The following is a 14,438-nucleotide window of genomic DNA, read 5'->3' on the forward strand; positions in this document are numbered from 1 at the left end:
AAAAAAAAAAAAAAAAAAAAGACTGGAAACGTTAACCTTCCCTATCTTCCCTTTGTGCCTTGTAAACATTTCTCTTCCTGAGGTACCTAATCCACAAGGCCCTACTGAGAGCCTTGCTGAGTAGACTCTGGGACTGTTGGCTGGAGGGGTCGGAAATGGCTATTTATAGAGGTGACCTTTCTTCCCCTCCCTTAAGTTTCAGGTTTCTACAGGTCTTCTGCTCTTGCTTAGGGAAGAGGAGGAGGGGAAAATGTCACAGCTTAAGAGGCTGAGAGAAGCAGCCATCTCATAACTATCCAACCATCTTGCAGCTATGCTGTTATAGTCTTCAGAAGGAAATCTGAGGTACCGCATGGGCAGCTACTGCGGCAATCTCCAAGCTAACCAAGTAGTCATGACACTTCCGAAAGTTCCACATGAGCATCTATCAAACAGGTGGCTCTGGACTGAACTTAGGGAGTAATATGGCAAAAGGTCTTAAAGAACCAAAAAAGGATTAGGAAAGGTAAGCTCTGTGCTACTCAGGCGCAAAAAGCCACTCCAGGGAGTAAGGGGCCATTTAGGAACTGGTAGAGTTAAGGAATGGTCTTGTGGGGTGAGTGTACACATAATTAGGGGAGAGTTCACTGTGAGTTCCAAACAGGGACTGAAAGAGAGGGTAAACATCAGGGGATACGCTCTCTTAAAATGTTAATAATAAACACTTCCACCCAGAAGCAAAGGGACTTAAGGAGCTAAGTATAGTACTAGAAGGAATCCCAAGGCTAGTCCTCAAAACACATCCATCTCCACAGTGGAAACTTAACCTGATGGCAAGAGACATGGAAACTTGGGTGGAGAGTATCTGGCGATGGGTAGGGATGGGGGGAATCCTACAGGGAGGTAAGTCAAGTTACTCAGATCTTTGGAATCTGATGCTCGTCCTTAAGCAGCCAAGGCCCCAGGGCACCAGGGATTCCCCTGTAGCCCAGGGAGTCTGGTGACCTTTGTAGGGAAAGAGAAAGGATACAGACAGGCAATGGTGGAGTTGATGGTATCAGACAGATCTTCAAGGGAAGCTACAGAGATTACATTTTTACAAAGGAAAATATTCAACCACTCTAGCTGATACTCATCCCCTCCTTTTTCTGACATTTTTAATCAATTTTATTGAAACCCTCTCATTTTCCTTTGTCTCCAAACTTGTACAACTCTTCCCTATTTTAGAAACACACACACATATACATAAAAATAAAAACATCCTTCAACTCTGATAATCTCTCTAGCCCTTCTTTTTCTGTCCTTATAACTATAAAACTTCACAAACCAGGCCTTTTCCCACAGCTTTCATTTCCTAATCATCCATCTCTCTTTTTCTTGAGACGGTCTTAGTATGTTGCCCTTGGTAGAGTGCCGTAGCGTCACAGCTCACAGCAACCTCAAACTCTTGGGCTTAAGCGATTCTCTTGCCTCAGCCTCCCAAGGAGCTGGGACTACAGGCGCCTGCCATAATACCTGGCCATTTTTTTGTTGTTGTTGCCATTGTCATTGTTGTTTAGCTGGCCTCAGCCAGGTTTGAACTCACCAGCCTTGGTACATGTGGCCAGCACCCTACCCACTGAGCTAAGGGCACCGCTCCATCCATCTCCTTCTCAAAGCCACCCATGCTATTCATCACCAAGTTTAGTGTTCTGTTTCTAATTTCAGGCTTTTTCCCAGCTTCACTCTACCTGCCCATTGCCACCCATTGCCACCATAGTAATCTTCCACAGACATCACTTTTATCACGCTTTTTTCTATCCATGAACCATAACAATTTTTCGCAGCCTCCTGAATCAAGGCTAAATTTTTAAGAACCTTTGTAATACATCCTCTATTTAACCCAGGGGTCCTCAAACTTTTTAAACAGGGGGCCAGTTCACTGTCCCTCAGACTGTTGGAGGGCCGGGGGACAAGTTGGCTGCCAAGCAGGACAGGCAGTGGCGGCAAAAACACGCGGCGGGCCAGATAAATATCCTAGGCGGGCCACAGTTTGAGGACACCTGACCTATCCATTTTCAGCAGTCTTCTAACATTCTTGGCTGTTTTATTTATATCTTTTCTATCCAGCTAGAATCTTGCTGCTAGATTATATGCATCTGGAGGGCAGAAGCCAAGTCTTTTAAGTTTTGAAGCGACTCCATACTTTATAAAGGTTTAATTATCCCAAGGTACCCTTGGATAGTGTGGCCTCCCAGATAAAAATTCTTTAACACTTAACGTAAGACAACCCTTTCACCTGAAGGACTGGATAGACTTGAGAGACAGTTACTAGGAGGGCAAGGTACCTCAAGTATTAGGCCATTTCATGTCCAAGATACAGTTTACACGAGTTACAAGTGAAAGCATGAAATGCTCTGCAAAATCTGTCTTGCCCTTCATAAGAAATTTTATATGCTTGATACTTACCTGGCCACTTATTAGAATTATCTGGAGAGCTTTCTAAAAAAATACCAATGCCTGAGCTCTCTCCAGATACTGATTCAAATGGTTTGCTGTAAGGCCCAGGCATTGACATTTTTATAGTCCTCTGGGTGATTCTAAAGGTATAGATGGGTTAAAGACTCTGGTTTAGAAATGCAGGGCTTTTCTGAAGCCCTGCTGGGGTTATGCTGGGGTAATGGTGGAGACAATGCTTGGAGACCAGTTCTAGCAGGATGACCAGAAAGCACATCCCACTCCAAATTCTCTGTCCTCTCCTTCAAATAAACAAACCATTTTGGATTCTTTCATGCCTTTTAGGCCTTGATGTTAGCATAGGCAGGGTCTGCTTATATGTGTGTAAAAGTGAATGTGATGCGTCTCTGAGGTACTGATGTGGAAGAGCTACCTACTCGGGCTGGTCCTAGAGACAAGAGCTCATCATTTTCTCTCTTGTTCCCTGTCCCTTTGTCTTCTTGACTCTACAGGGAACGGCTACCTGTCAACTTCTTTAAGTTTCAATTCCGGAATGTGGAGTACAGTTCTGGGCGGAACAAGACCTTCCTCTGCTATGTTGTTGAGGTGCAGGCCAAGGGAGGCCAAGTGCAGGCCTCTCGAGGATACCTAGAAGATGAGCACGCAGCTGCCCATGCAGAAGAAGCCTTCTTCAATACCATCCTTCCAGCCTTCGACCCGGCCCTGAAGTACAATGTCACCTGGTACGTGTCCTCTAGCCCCTGTGCAGCTTGTGCTGACCACATTATCAAAACCCTTAACAAGACCAAGAACCTGCGCCTGCTCATTCTGGTGGGGCGACTCTTCATGTGGGAGGAGCCAGAGATCCAGGCTGCTCTCAAGAAGCTGAAGGAGGCCGGCTGTAAACTGCGCATCATGAAGCCCCAGGACTTCGAGTACATCTGGCAGAATTTTGTTGAGCAAGAAGAGGGTGAATCCAAGGCCTTTGAGCCTTGGGAGGACATTCAGGAAAACTTCCTATACTACGAGGAGAAGCTGGCAGACATCCTGAAGTAGGAACTGGGCTCAGCCTCACGTGAGTTTTCCTGGTACCATGGGAGAAATTCAGTTATCAAATGTTAACTTGGGTAAAAGGCTTGAGGTCAGGTAGAATGAATGGTATACTGTTAGATTTTCCTTTGCAAAAACTTCATTTCTCTGCTTTTGGTTGGTTGTAGAAACATGTTAGAACATCCTATCTTGTTTGCTCTTTCCTCCAAATCCCTCTCCTTAAACTCTTTTCCCTTCTTCTCTTTTATATCAAAGTAACTTTCCTGTAACTTGTAATATCCAAAGTTGACAGGAATTCTAAAGTTCTGATCAGACAGAATGACCTTTAGTAAGAGTCAGATAATGGAAGAACCTGTTACTGAACAACAGCAGGGAAGAGATTTAAGTCCCCCGAGGACGCCCCTAAGTATGCGTTCAGCCTTAATAACTCCAGACACCTTCAAGATCCTCTGCTCCCACACCCATTTGCAATCTTATTACATTTTTTTCTCATGCAGGTTTTTTATTCCTTCAAGGATAATTTTTTCACTTTTGGTTATTTTTTAAATTCCCCAAATGGGTATATATTCAACTTTTGGGGTGCTAGCCCTGCTTTCATGTTTTCAAGCAAATGCTTTGCAAGAGACTAATAATTGCTATGCAAATGTATAATGCAAGAACATTTTCCTTATGTTGAGAAGACCTCAACAGAACTCTTTAAAAATGCTGAGTACAGATATGGGGATAACATAGCAACACATCAGTCCATGCAGGAATGTTTAAAGGGTTAAAAAGACGTTTGTAAATTAGGCAGCAGTTCAGAAGTAGCCTCTTACAGATGTCAAGAGGTGACAGGAGAATTGGAAGTAAGATTAGCTATTTAAGCAAATAATTAGGACACAATTAAGGCCAATTTGGCCTCTTGCTGAGGGTAAATTAGCCTCTTACAGAAACAGGCCAATTGCCCTCAGGAAGGAGGGTTAAAGGATCCTTTACCAACTTTTTTGAATTTTTTGAGTTTGCTCTTACAGAAATGCTATGTCTAAGCCCTTTACAAGGCTCAAGTTACTGATCAAAACCATCTAGTAACTGAGAAGGTCTTCACCATCCTCTTATCCAACTTTAATTCTGGAATAACTCACATATTAATAAAACATGTAAGCAACATGCTTCATGAAGATAATTCAATTTATTTTTGGTCCTTAAGAGAAGATATTGCTTCATAGACACATTTAGGAAATATCAATGCTCGAGACCTTGATGTTGGCAGGTGTTTCCTATTAGACATGCACCCAGAGTACCTGAGCATTCTCAAACTGAACACTCACCACCATGAAGCCAGGAGTTTTAGCCATTTCTTCCAAAAAGGAGAGCCCAGTCACTGAATTCAGTGGGACTATGGTAGGGTAATACCATGTGGTACTCTGGTACTCTGCTAAAATAAAATAAGTCACCACACTGCAAAGTAGTAAGCAACACTAAAGATTTCCAGGGGTGACCTCTGAAAATGCAAAGTTTTAACTTTTAAAACTCCTTGAAGATTTTTTTAGTGTAAGTAGTATCACTATAATTATAAACCTACATGGATTCTATAGAACAACAACTGGCTGTGTAATTTTAACCCCAGTACATTTTTTCTTAAATATCTGTAACAGTCAAGGGCTATTTCTCCTAGCTGTCTCATTAGTAAGTCCTCTGGGCGTTTCCCCCCATTAACATTAAGCATTTCTTTTCTTTTCCTTTTTTTTTTTTTTTTGGAGACAGAGTCTCAAACTGTTGCCCTGGATAGAGTACTGTGGTGTAACAGCTCACAGCAACCTCCCACTCCAGGGCGTACGCAATTCTCCTGCCTCAGCCTCCCAAGTAGCTGGAATTACAGGCACCTGCCACAATGCCCAGCTATTTTTTGGTTGTAGTTGTCATTATTGTTTGGCAGGCCTGGGTTGGATTGGAACCCGCCAGCTCCAGTGAATGTGGCTGGCGCCTTAGCCGCTTGAGCTACAGGTGCCATGCCTAAAATTAAGCATTTCAAGGAAAATTAAAAAGATTTTTTAATTTTGGATAATTTAGGGATACATCTTATACTAAACAGAAGCAAAAGAAGTTAGTTTGAACAAAAAGTTGATTTCTAGTCAGTTTATAAAGAAATTATATTGGACACTCTCCACATTATAAACCTCTTTCCATTAGCGTATATACCTGTATTACCTGGACCTATTAACATGCTTCCCTGCCTCCTATTTAAGTTGTTCATGTTCTGAACATGAAAAGGTAAGATACATGAAGGAAAAAGTTAAGATATCATCAGGTTTAAAAAAATTGTATGAGTTGTAACCTAAAAACCCAAAAGAACCCCCCAAAAGAGCATTTGTTACACAAAATTTCTCCTATTTCTTATTTCATCTTTTGTTTTTTAAAAATTGACAGAATAGTACTTAACCATACAAATAACTCAAGGGAAGCAAGTTAAAGCAGATCTTTTCCGGATTTCTTCAGTGTGAACCTCACCAAACATGAAAGAAACAAACAAACACATTCCTAGGGAAACCAGAAACTAAAGGAGACTATGGAAGAGAAATTCAGGAACTTGTTACGGAAAGCACACCGAATCTCAGCTCAAAAAAAGATGAGTAATTGTTTCGATCAGCAGGGCTCTAAGTAACATGCCTTTTGTTTTTTTCCACCAAGGTCTGCCTGCTGCCACCAAGAGACAGCAGTGACATGTATAGCCACCTGGGACATGCCTATCTTCCTAATATCACTTGGAGCTGGACAGCATTGAACACTAACCAATCCACCTGGACAAGACCCTTAGAGGACTCAGAATATACTCCTCATGCTGTAATTCATTTAGGGTGTGCACCTCTCTTTAATGCTGCTCTTGGGAAAGAGGGAAGTGACCTATAAGAAGAGATATGCAACCATACATGGGCATCAGGCATCTGTGAGACCAAAGGTCCTAATTACTCCCCCAAAGGGGCTACTTAAGGCAAAGAGTCTAAGACCCAAGGTACAGATCTTTGAAATATGCATTTTATGTTAAGTTGGATTCTTTTTTTTAAGAAAGAAAAAGCAACATTAATAAAAGTAGTGGTGTGGATATCTGTGGCCAGGATTTTTAAGGAACTTAGACATTTGGAAGTTACCGTAAACAGTTAAGTTCCAGGCATAGGAAATGTCCCAGGCTATGAACCAAGCCATGCCATTAAAAGGCGGGAAGGAAGATTAAACCAGGACTTACCTAGACAAGACAGAATATTAACTCTCCCACACAGACTTCCCACAATGGTGACCTTAAAATGTCTTCTCTGAGATTACTGGTAAATGAGGGACTTTTCCCTTCTCCAAAGACATGTAGTATGACAGAAGGTGGAACAAAAAACATGGGAAATTTGTTATCAGGTATCTATATCCCCATTGCCAATTAATAAGCAGTAAGCTTTGTCATTAAAGAGGAGAGGGTAAAAAGTACTTCAACGTTCAGATACACATCATGTAGTATCTGATGGTGATGGCAGGATCAAAAGTCTCATTTCTTAAAGATTTGTTAAAGTGTCCTATGTGGTAGGAAAATGTCACATGTGAATTTTTGGGTGTTTGCCAACTCTTACTAGGTTTCCAGGAATAATGCATCCATTCTGATTATCAGGCCATGCCTCCTTTCCCCAGGCTTCATGTGTGATAAGTCACTGGAATTTGACCCAAGGACTACTACTTGCAAATAACAAAGAACTTTATCACCTTTATCACTTTCCTGCTGAGTCCCAGAATTCCAATTACAGCCAATCCTGGATGAAACTGGGTTTTTTAAAAAAAAGAATCAAGGCTCATATTCTATGAAAAAAAATTATCATCTCTTTAAAAGAAGCCTAGAAAACCAATGTTTCGACCCAAGTTTAACTGTCCCTGATTTACAAAGGTATAGAAGCCATTACATATTTAGTACATCCTCAACTGAACTCAACTAACAGGTTTACTGAGATGTAGCCTCATCATAAGCTGTGGAGCATCTATATTTGCAGAGTTAAACCAACTACTCTAATTCTTTAAGTTTCCTCTCATCACCCCACTCTCATTTTCAATCTTGTATATGAAACATTCTCTTCCTCCTTTTTCCCCTTCAATTTTATTTTATGTGGACAGAAGCAAAGCTTCAAGAAAAGCCTCAGGCTAAAAGTTTGGTAAGAGACATGCCCCTGTATTGCCCCTACCCCAACCACATGGAGAACTTGTCTTGTTTCACACAGAAACAAAAAAGTGAAATACTTTTTAAAAGTGACTGCCTCATATCAAGCTGAAATGTGATAAGAATACAAGTCTAAAGTACGAAGATTATATTTACCCAGTGTTTTCCTGTTGTTTCAACAAGCCCCTTCTAAGACCCAGCTGTTCTTTTACATTTCAGAAAGTAAGAAGTCTTAGAACAAACCCACAGTTCACCCTAGGGAGAAAAATCAATAGCAAGTCTGATTGTTTTAATACTCAACTCCACAGGAAGGGGGAAAAAAGAAAACATTTAGTTTCCCCAATAGCTATGATACTGAACCAGTGCTAAATTCGTGAATTTTATTATCCCTACGAAAACAAGAACACTTGTCTTCTGAGCGTCACAAGAGAGAGGGACTCCCCTTTAGTGCAGTGTTCCAGAGATCCCAGTCGGCTGCACATCAGAATCTTCTTTGGAGTTTAAAACACAAAGAAACCTGGCCATCCCAACCCACCACCAAATTATAATAGCATTTTTTGAGAGGAAGTACGCTTTATTTTTTTTTTAAGAAGATTCATATGGATTTTGTCAGGAATTACTGATTTACTGAGTCACTACTCTGCTAAGCACTATGCTGGGCTCTTAGCATATATTATTTCATTTGTTTTCATGATTAAATTCAGACAGATTCAATCACAGAAACCATGCAGTGGACAGAAGAAAGTAAGAATTCACCATGAGTAGTTCTAAAAGCCGCCTGCCTTTTAACTATTTTGATCCATAGATCTTGTCCATTTTTACCTCTTATTTCTCATCTTGCTACTCATACTTGCTCCCTCACTGGACCCTTCATCTAACTCTTCAAAATTAAGTTACAGGTGAATCCTCCATTACCCAACTCAAGAACAGTATAGATATGAGCATAGAATCTCAACGAACCCCAAGAAAAAAAGGTTTATTTTTCCATTTCTGTCACCACAAATTCCTGGTTAACAATGCAGAATTCAATTCGTAATTAAAACAAAAGCAAGATAACCTGTAATTCTCTCCTAGGGTGAATGTGATGACATAAGGATAATACCAAGTTCAGTTTACAAATGACAAAAGATTCCAAACTAACTAAAATGATCATCCTTCCTGAAATTTCTCTTAAAAAGCAGAGAAGTAGAATCAATGCTGCCACCTAGTGGCTGCGAAACCAAGTAGCCTACAGGAGCAAAACAGATCATAGGCCCAACTATTTGGTTGCCCTGACTAATACATATCAGGCCACTTACTCCTTACCTTTTTGCAAAAATATCAAAACATATCCAAAGCAATCCCTCTTCCAGAGTCCTAGTGCAAATACTGGAATAGAGCAACCCAAGTCTGTCCTGTGACACCAACTACTTCACATGAAACTTTCCTCTGCCCATCTTCAGGTCAGTTTGCCTAGTCATATGGCCCAGAAGATATGATACAGGAGAACATGGACACATCTAAGATGTTCATCTGTTCAGAGTGTATACACAGTAATTTTGATGTCTGTTGCCTCAAATACCTCCTCGATCATGGCAGATACATTTTCCCATTGTAGACGATCAAGACCACACCCAATCCTGAAAAAGACAAAACATTTCCATTGGTGAGATGGAGGTATCTAGTAAATTGCTCCTTCCCTCTTCCTCTAGGCTGTATCCACCTAATGCACAAAAGCAAGTTATCTAGTCTCATAGGCAGCTATGGTAGATGTTGGGAAGTCAATTTTTGTTGCAAGTCACCTAAGACTATCCCTAGACAGCCTTGATATCCAACAGTCACTTCTCTTTGCCCAATAAAGTAACACTTTCCAACTATTTCACTAGGAAATGTGTAACTCATCCCTCTACGTCTGCTGGTAAAAACTGAATGTGGATGGATGAAGAAAGGTTGGTGTTTTAAAACTGTACTTAGGATAATGAAATGTTAAAGGCGATAAGACGTACAAGGGAAAGGATCTCTGCCAAAAGGAAACCTAGATGGAACATTGAGAAATGCTACGCTGGTTGCAATCCGAGAATAAAGTCTTTGCAACACCCTGGTCAGAAACCTCAATCAGCCCATAAAATTCTATCACCTGGCACCTTTCTTCTACGATGTTACTCTTGATCCTCAAAATCCCTAAGGAGAAAAAGAGACTTAAAATTGCTAATTTCAATCATCATGTGCTAATTAAATCCATAAAGAATTGTGATTTTTTTAAGAAAAGTAGTTTCTGATATGTAAGTCATAAATATATCAAATATTAAGATAAGAGACAGTGTAGCCACATTCAAAGTAACATAGGGCTTGCAATAAAATTACTATAGTAACAGGAAAAGGTAAGGTTTCTATTTCCTGAAACAGAAACAAAGAAGCTATTGAACCCTCAATGTCATTCCCTTAAATTCCCAATAGTTAGGGTCCAAAAAGTTACATTAGGGACAGATTTTCAGGCTACTATCCACGCTGACCACATGCAGTATAAAGGCAGTGATAATACAGTATAAAGCATGCAGTATAAAAGGCAGTAATAATACAACTTTCTTGACATAGGATTAGTAAGTTTGGGGGACTAGAAGTGGTCTAAGAGAGAAATCACAATTGCTTAGTCTTAATTTTTGTAGCTTACATTGCTTCAGGAATAGAGGCCAAGCTGCAACCAAAGGATGCTGGGAAATCAACGAATGTGACTGAATAACAATGGTTCCTCCTTACTAAGTAGGTTGAGGCAAGTACAGCGTGTTTCAGTTAATTGTCTTGATTCATTCAGCTCAAGCTAGAAAATGGCTGTGCTTTGGCTTAAGGTCAACTGGTACACTTGCAATTTCACAGAGTTCTGAACTTTATCCACCGTTAAATCTATATTTAGGATTAAGTTTTAAGTTATTTGTCTTTGGGTAAGACAATGAACCCCACCAATTACATCTTCATTTAGGCTCCTGGATTTCCTTGCCTGGGCATGGAGAGGTCCGTGACTCCATTCTTCAGACAATGAGACTTCATGGCCTCTAAACTCTTTTGCAAGTTTTCATAAGTTGGCTTGTGTGAAGCCCTTTTCTTTGTAATCTAGACACAAAGAAAGGATTCGAACTTTCATTATCCTAAAATTATAGCCAATGAAAAGTTATCACATTCCCCCAACATCCTGATTAATTTATCATTATCAGGATGCTATAAAGAGTATTACTGTTATAAAATAATCAGTCTACAGTATGGAAGACAAATGTTATACTGCTCCTTCTACACTATTATGGGAGGCCCTCAGGAAGAAAAACCTAGATTCTGCCATGAAGTAATCTTTCCCTTTTCCCAGGAAACCCACGAGATTAGCAGGTTGCCCCTACTGTCAAGTGTTTTTAAGGAAGGTAAAAGTCTTTGTGCCCCTTCCAAGAGATAAGCAGCGTATCTGTAACAAGGAAGCACCCTTATCAGCTGACAATCCCATAAAAGCCTATTTATTCAGAAACTGTGTTTGCTTGCTTTTTGTTTCTCTATATAAAATTGGAGAGAAAACTGGTAATGTTCCAAAGTAAAAACACAGCTAAGTCACATCACCCTTAAGGACAAAATTCAAAGGGGCTAGGTCATCTTTCCAGTCAGTCTAACTCCAAATCAGGTGGGCAGTTATTAGTCACCTACCGCAATCGCTAAGGAAGCCATATCTTTTCTGGCACCAAATGCCATTTGGACAGTTGGAGAATCCTACACTCAGGCCATAGGCAGAAGAGAAGCTGGGAAATACTTGGCATTGCACTTGGCAAGGAAGAGTTAAGAGAAAAACCCCTTTGAGAAATCTCTCTCTTGCGATATTACTATTTTTACTTCACTGTGAGAGTTAGAAGGCATCCCTAACTTTTCCAAGTCTTAGAACAAGCTTAAGATGAATGGCACAGTACTCTTTCCCACAGACCTGGGATACATTCCTTTGTAACCCACTGCTCCCAGGAGTCAGCACCACTAGACCTAAGTTGTCATGAGATCAGAAGCTTTTCAACATTCCTAGTTGTCCAGAATGGAGCATCAGGAGCAACACAAATGTAGTGCAGCCCATCTGTTCACCAATCTTAAAACATATCAAAAATTGGCCCAGAAAAAAATGGCTCCATCTTACCAAGTAATATATATATCGCCCATCTCTCTTCAGAACAGCCACTTCTCCAGATTTCTTTTCTAAGAACAACAGTTATTTAATAGCAGAAAGGAGACAAACAAAAAGACCAAAACACCAATCTCGATTCTTAAATCTCCATTTTAAATCTTTAGGGATCTGATTTTACCTCAGAACTGGAAATAATTTTCAATGGTGAAAAAAAAACTACTGTGTTCTAAGAGCACTTTGCTCCTTAGCAGCCTTTTCAAATTCTGTGTTCCTTAATAGCTTTTGTACACCCATGCTTCCTCACATCCCATTTTTGCCCTGCCCCTAACTGCAAATATACCCTCATTTGCTCACTTAAAAAACTTTCAGGTTTACTGCCTTGAAATTGGCTTAGAATATATACCATTTTTCACATGCCAAATGTGTTTACTCAATAATGATCTCTTTACATACTAGAGCTGTATAAAGAAAAATTATGAGGAATATAAACATATTAAAAAGTTCTTAATTAAGGCATTTTTCAATCTAGAGAAGGTATCATTTTTACAAACAACTACAATACGAAGCAGTAAGAAATTATGTAAGGCTGATACCAGAATCATCAATGGACACTGATTTACTAAGCCTGAAATGTGGTCTGAGAAATGGTTTCAGAAATTCCACATACATGATTCTAATCCAACCTCTGGTTTTAAGTCATTACTAGAAAGTAATGGGAGGGGTCTGTAAAAAAAAGCTCCTCTTTGGATAAGCAGTATAATTGGTAAGAAAGGGGTTTTAAATGCCAAGCTAATGCCTTTGGACTTTACTAAGCACTTTAGAGTTATCACAGACCTCAGAAAAGTGGAGCAATATTATTAAGAAAGTTTTATGATAGACGAGGAAGAGTAGAAACTTTTATAAGAATTCAGGTTTGGTGTGATAAAGAACCAAACTAGAGGCCAATCTTGTGGAGGAAGTACTCTAAAAGCAATCAATTGTCAGGAATCCCCCTCTTTGTGTGCACATCAGGAAATCAAAACAGGTAAGCTGTTTCCAAAACTCACGCTGATTTAACAGTTCTTGCACCCCTCCAAATTTCTTCTTGAAGAGAACAGCTATCCCAGCACCCATGCGACAATCCTCACTGATACAGTGGGCTAGGAGTCTGTTTGGGGGCATGCAAAAAGGTCTCCTTTCACATAAGTGATCTAAAATTTGCAAAAGAAAAGAAAATGTTTTGTTAGAAAAATACCAACCTCTTTCATTTTTCTTTATTCTGTGACCCCTCCGTAATTTGATTTAAAATTAAATCTGTAGAATTTCATTAAGGAATTAACTACAACGAATTAAATCACGTGTAAAAGGAAAGTGATGGATGATGGTTCCTGTCTAGGATCGCATTAGCCTTTCTTAAGTAAATCAGCGAGAGAGAAAAAAAGACAATTCAATTATTAGTTTAATTAAAGTGTTTATGCTTTTGACCTCAATTATTCTAAATTTCAGTTCACCAATAAGTTAATAGTTTTACGCACTCTGCTTCCTTCTTGATCTTCATTAAGGCTGCTGGCCATGATACTGAGATGGCTATTTCCAGAATGTGTTTCTTCAGCTATGACAAGGGAAAGGAAGTAAAAATGCTTAGGCAGCCTTAATATATTATATTCAGTTTGTCCTATACACCCATTTACTAGTCTTCTCCCGCCCCCCCCAAACGTTTATCGCTGAACGTGAATTTGCTCAGAATCTGGGAATACAAAACTTTTCTGGAGCAAGACAGAGCAAGGAAGCCGAGGTTCGGAAGCGGCAGCGACCTGCTCTCTTTTCGCGCTTTCCTGCAGCGCCCGGCTCCGCCAGTGGCAGCAAAAGCGGTTTTAAGACACGCCTCTTTTCTCCAGGGCCGCTCCCGCGCAAGGCGGTTTTAGGACACTCTTCCTTTTTCTGCACGACGCAAAAGTATTTCCCCAGTGGGCTTAGAAGAAAAAAGGAGGGACGTGGCCACAAGTCCAGTTAAACCTCAACCACAGAAATGACAGGACAGGGACGTGAAGGCATGAGGAGCGAGGAGGCGGCCTCTCAAGCAACTTCACTTCTCAATTGGGGGGTGTGGGATAGGGAAAAAGTCTAGGAAACCTCCCATTCCGTCTCCTGTACTAGGACGGTGCAGCATGGGTCTGTCCCGGGATCCCGTGGGAGGCGGGAGGCGCTCTCAAAGCCCCAACGTACCCGGGTTACCCTTCACCTGCAAAAGAGTCGGCTGCTAGGAGGTCCCCGCCCCGCGGGGAAAGGGCTCCAGTTCCGACCCCGGTAGGTGGGGAGCGGCGAACCAGCCCAGATACAGAACCAATCCCGCTACAGCCTTTAATTGCACGCACCTAAAATGGCCGCCCCCCACCCGGTAGCGGGGCGGAAGCGAGCCCCTCTAGCTAGCGAGCCGGGCCCACACTCTTTGGTGATGGCCGCTGCACTTCCGGCGGTAAATTCCGTGGGTTCCCGCCGCCGCCCGGGCATGCGTAACGAGACTGCCGGCAGCGAGTGAGAGTTAAAGAGCGGCGCTTGCGCATTACCCCCGGAGGTGTGTCCCAGGGACGGCTTGGAAAATGGTGGGCAGTCCGCAAACTGGGCTACTTAGCGCCTGCGTGCTACTATGCTCAAGGGCGGTGTTTGAGTTGAAAGGTCTTGCGTGCCTTGAAGGCGCCTGCGTATTCC

General features: G+C 41.2%; 2 protein-coding genes across 2 annotated transcripts in view; one reads left to right on the top strand and one right to left on the bottom strand.

Moving 5' to 3' along the window:
* Positions 1-6,542, top strand: part of APOBEC2 (apolipoprotein B mRNA editing enzyme catalytic subunit 2) — an 11,933-nt gene extending 5,391 nt beyond the window's left edge. Inside the window, exons 2-3 of the mRNA XM_003789171.2 lie at positions 2,928-3,490; positions 6,133-6,542. Coding sequence (XP_003789219.1) covers positions 2,928-3,471 — 544 coding nt within the window. The 3' untranslated portion in view covers positions 3,472-3,490; positions 6,133-6,542. The remainder of the gene's footprint in view (positions 1-2,927; positions 3,491-6,132) is intronic.
* Positions 6,543-8,237: 1,695 nt separating this feature from the next.
* Positions 8,238-14,223, bottom strand: OARD1 (O-acyl-ADP-ribose deacylase 1). The gene is given in 7 exon segments (XM_023512938.1): positions 8,238-9,249; positions 10,605-10,717; positions 11,763-11,821; positions 12,797-12,895; positions 12,898-12,940; positions 13,265-13,341; positions 14,105-14,223. Coding segments are annotated over 6 exon segments (456 nt in total). The 5' UTR covers positions 13,304-13,341; positions 14,105-14,223; the 3' UTR covers positions 8,238-9,146.
* Between the last annotated feature and the right edge of the window lie 215 nt (positions 14,224-14,438).

The sequence above is a fragment of the Otolemur garnettii genome, unplaced genomic scaffold, assembly GCF_000181295.1.
Source record: "Otolemur garnettii isolate 467f Iridium unplaced genomic scaffold, OtoGar3 scaffold00031, whole genome shotgun sequence".
NCBI lineage: Eukaryota > Metazoa > Chordata > Mammalia > Primates > Galagidae > Otolemur > Otolemur garnettii.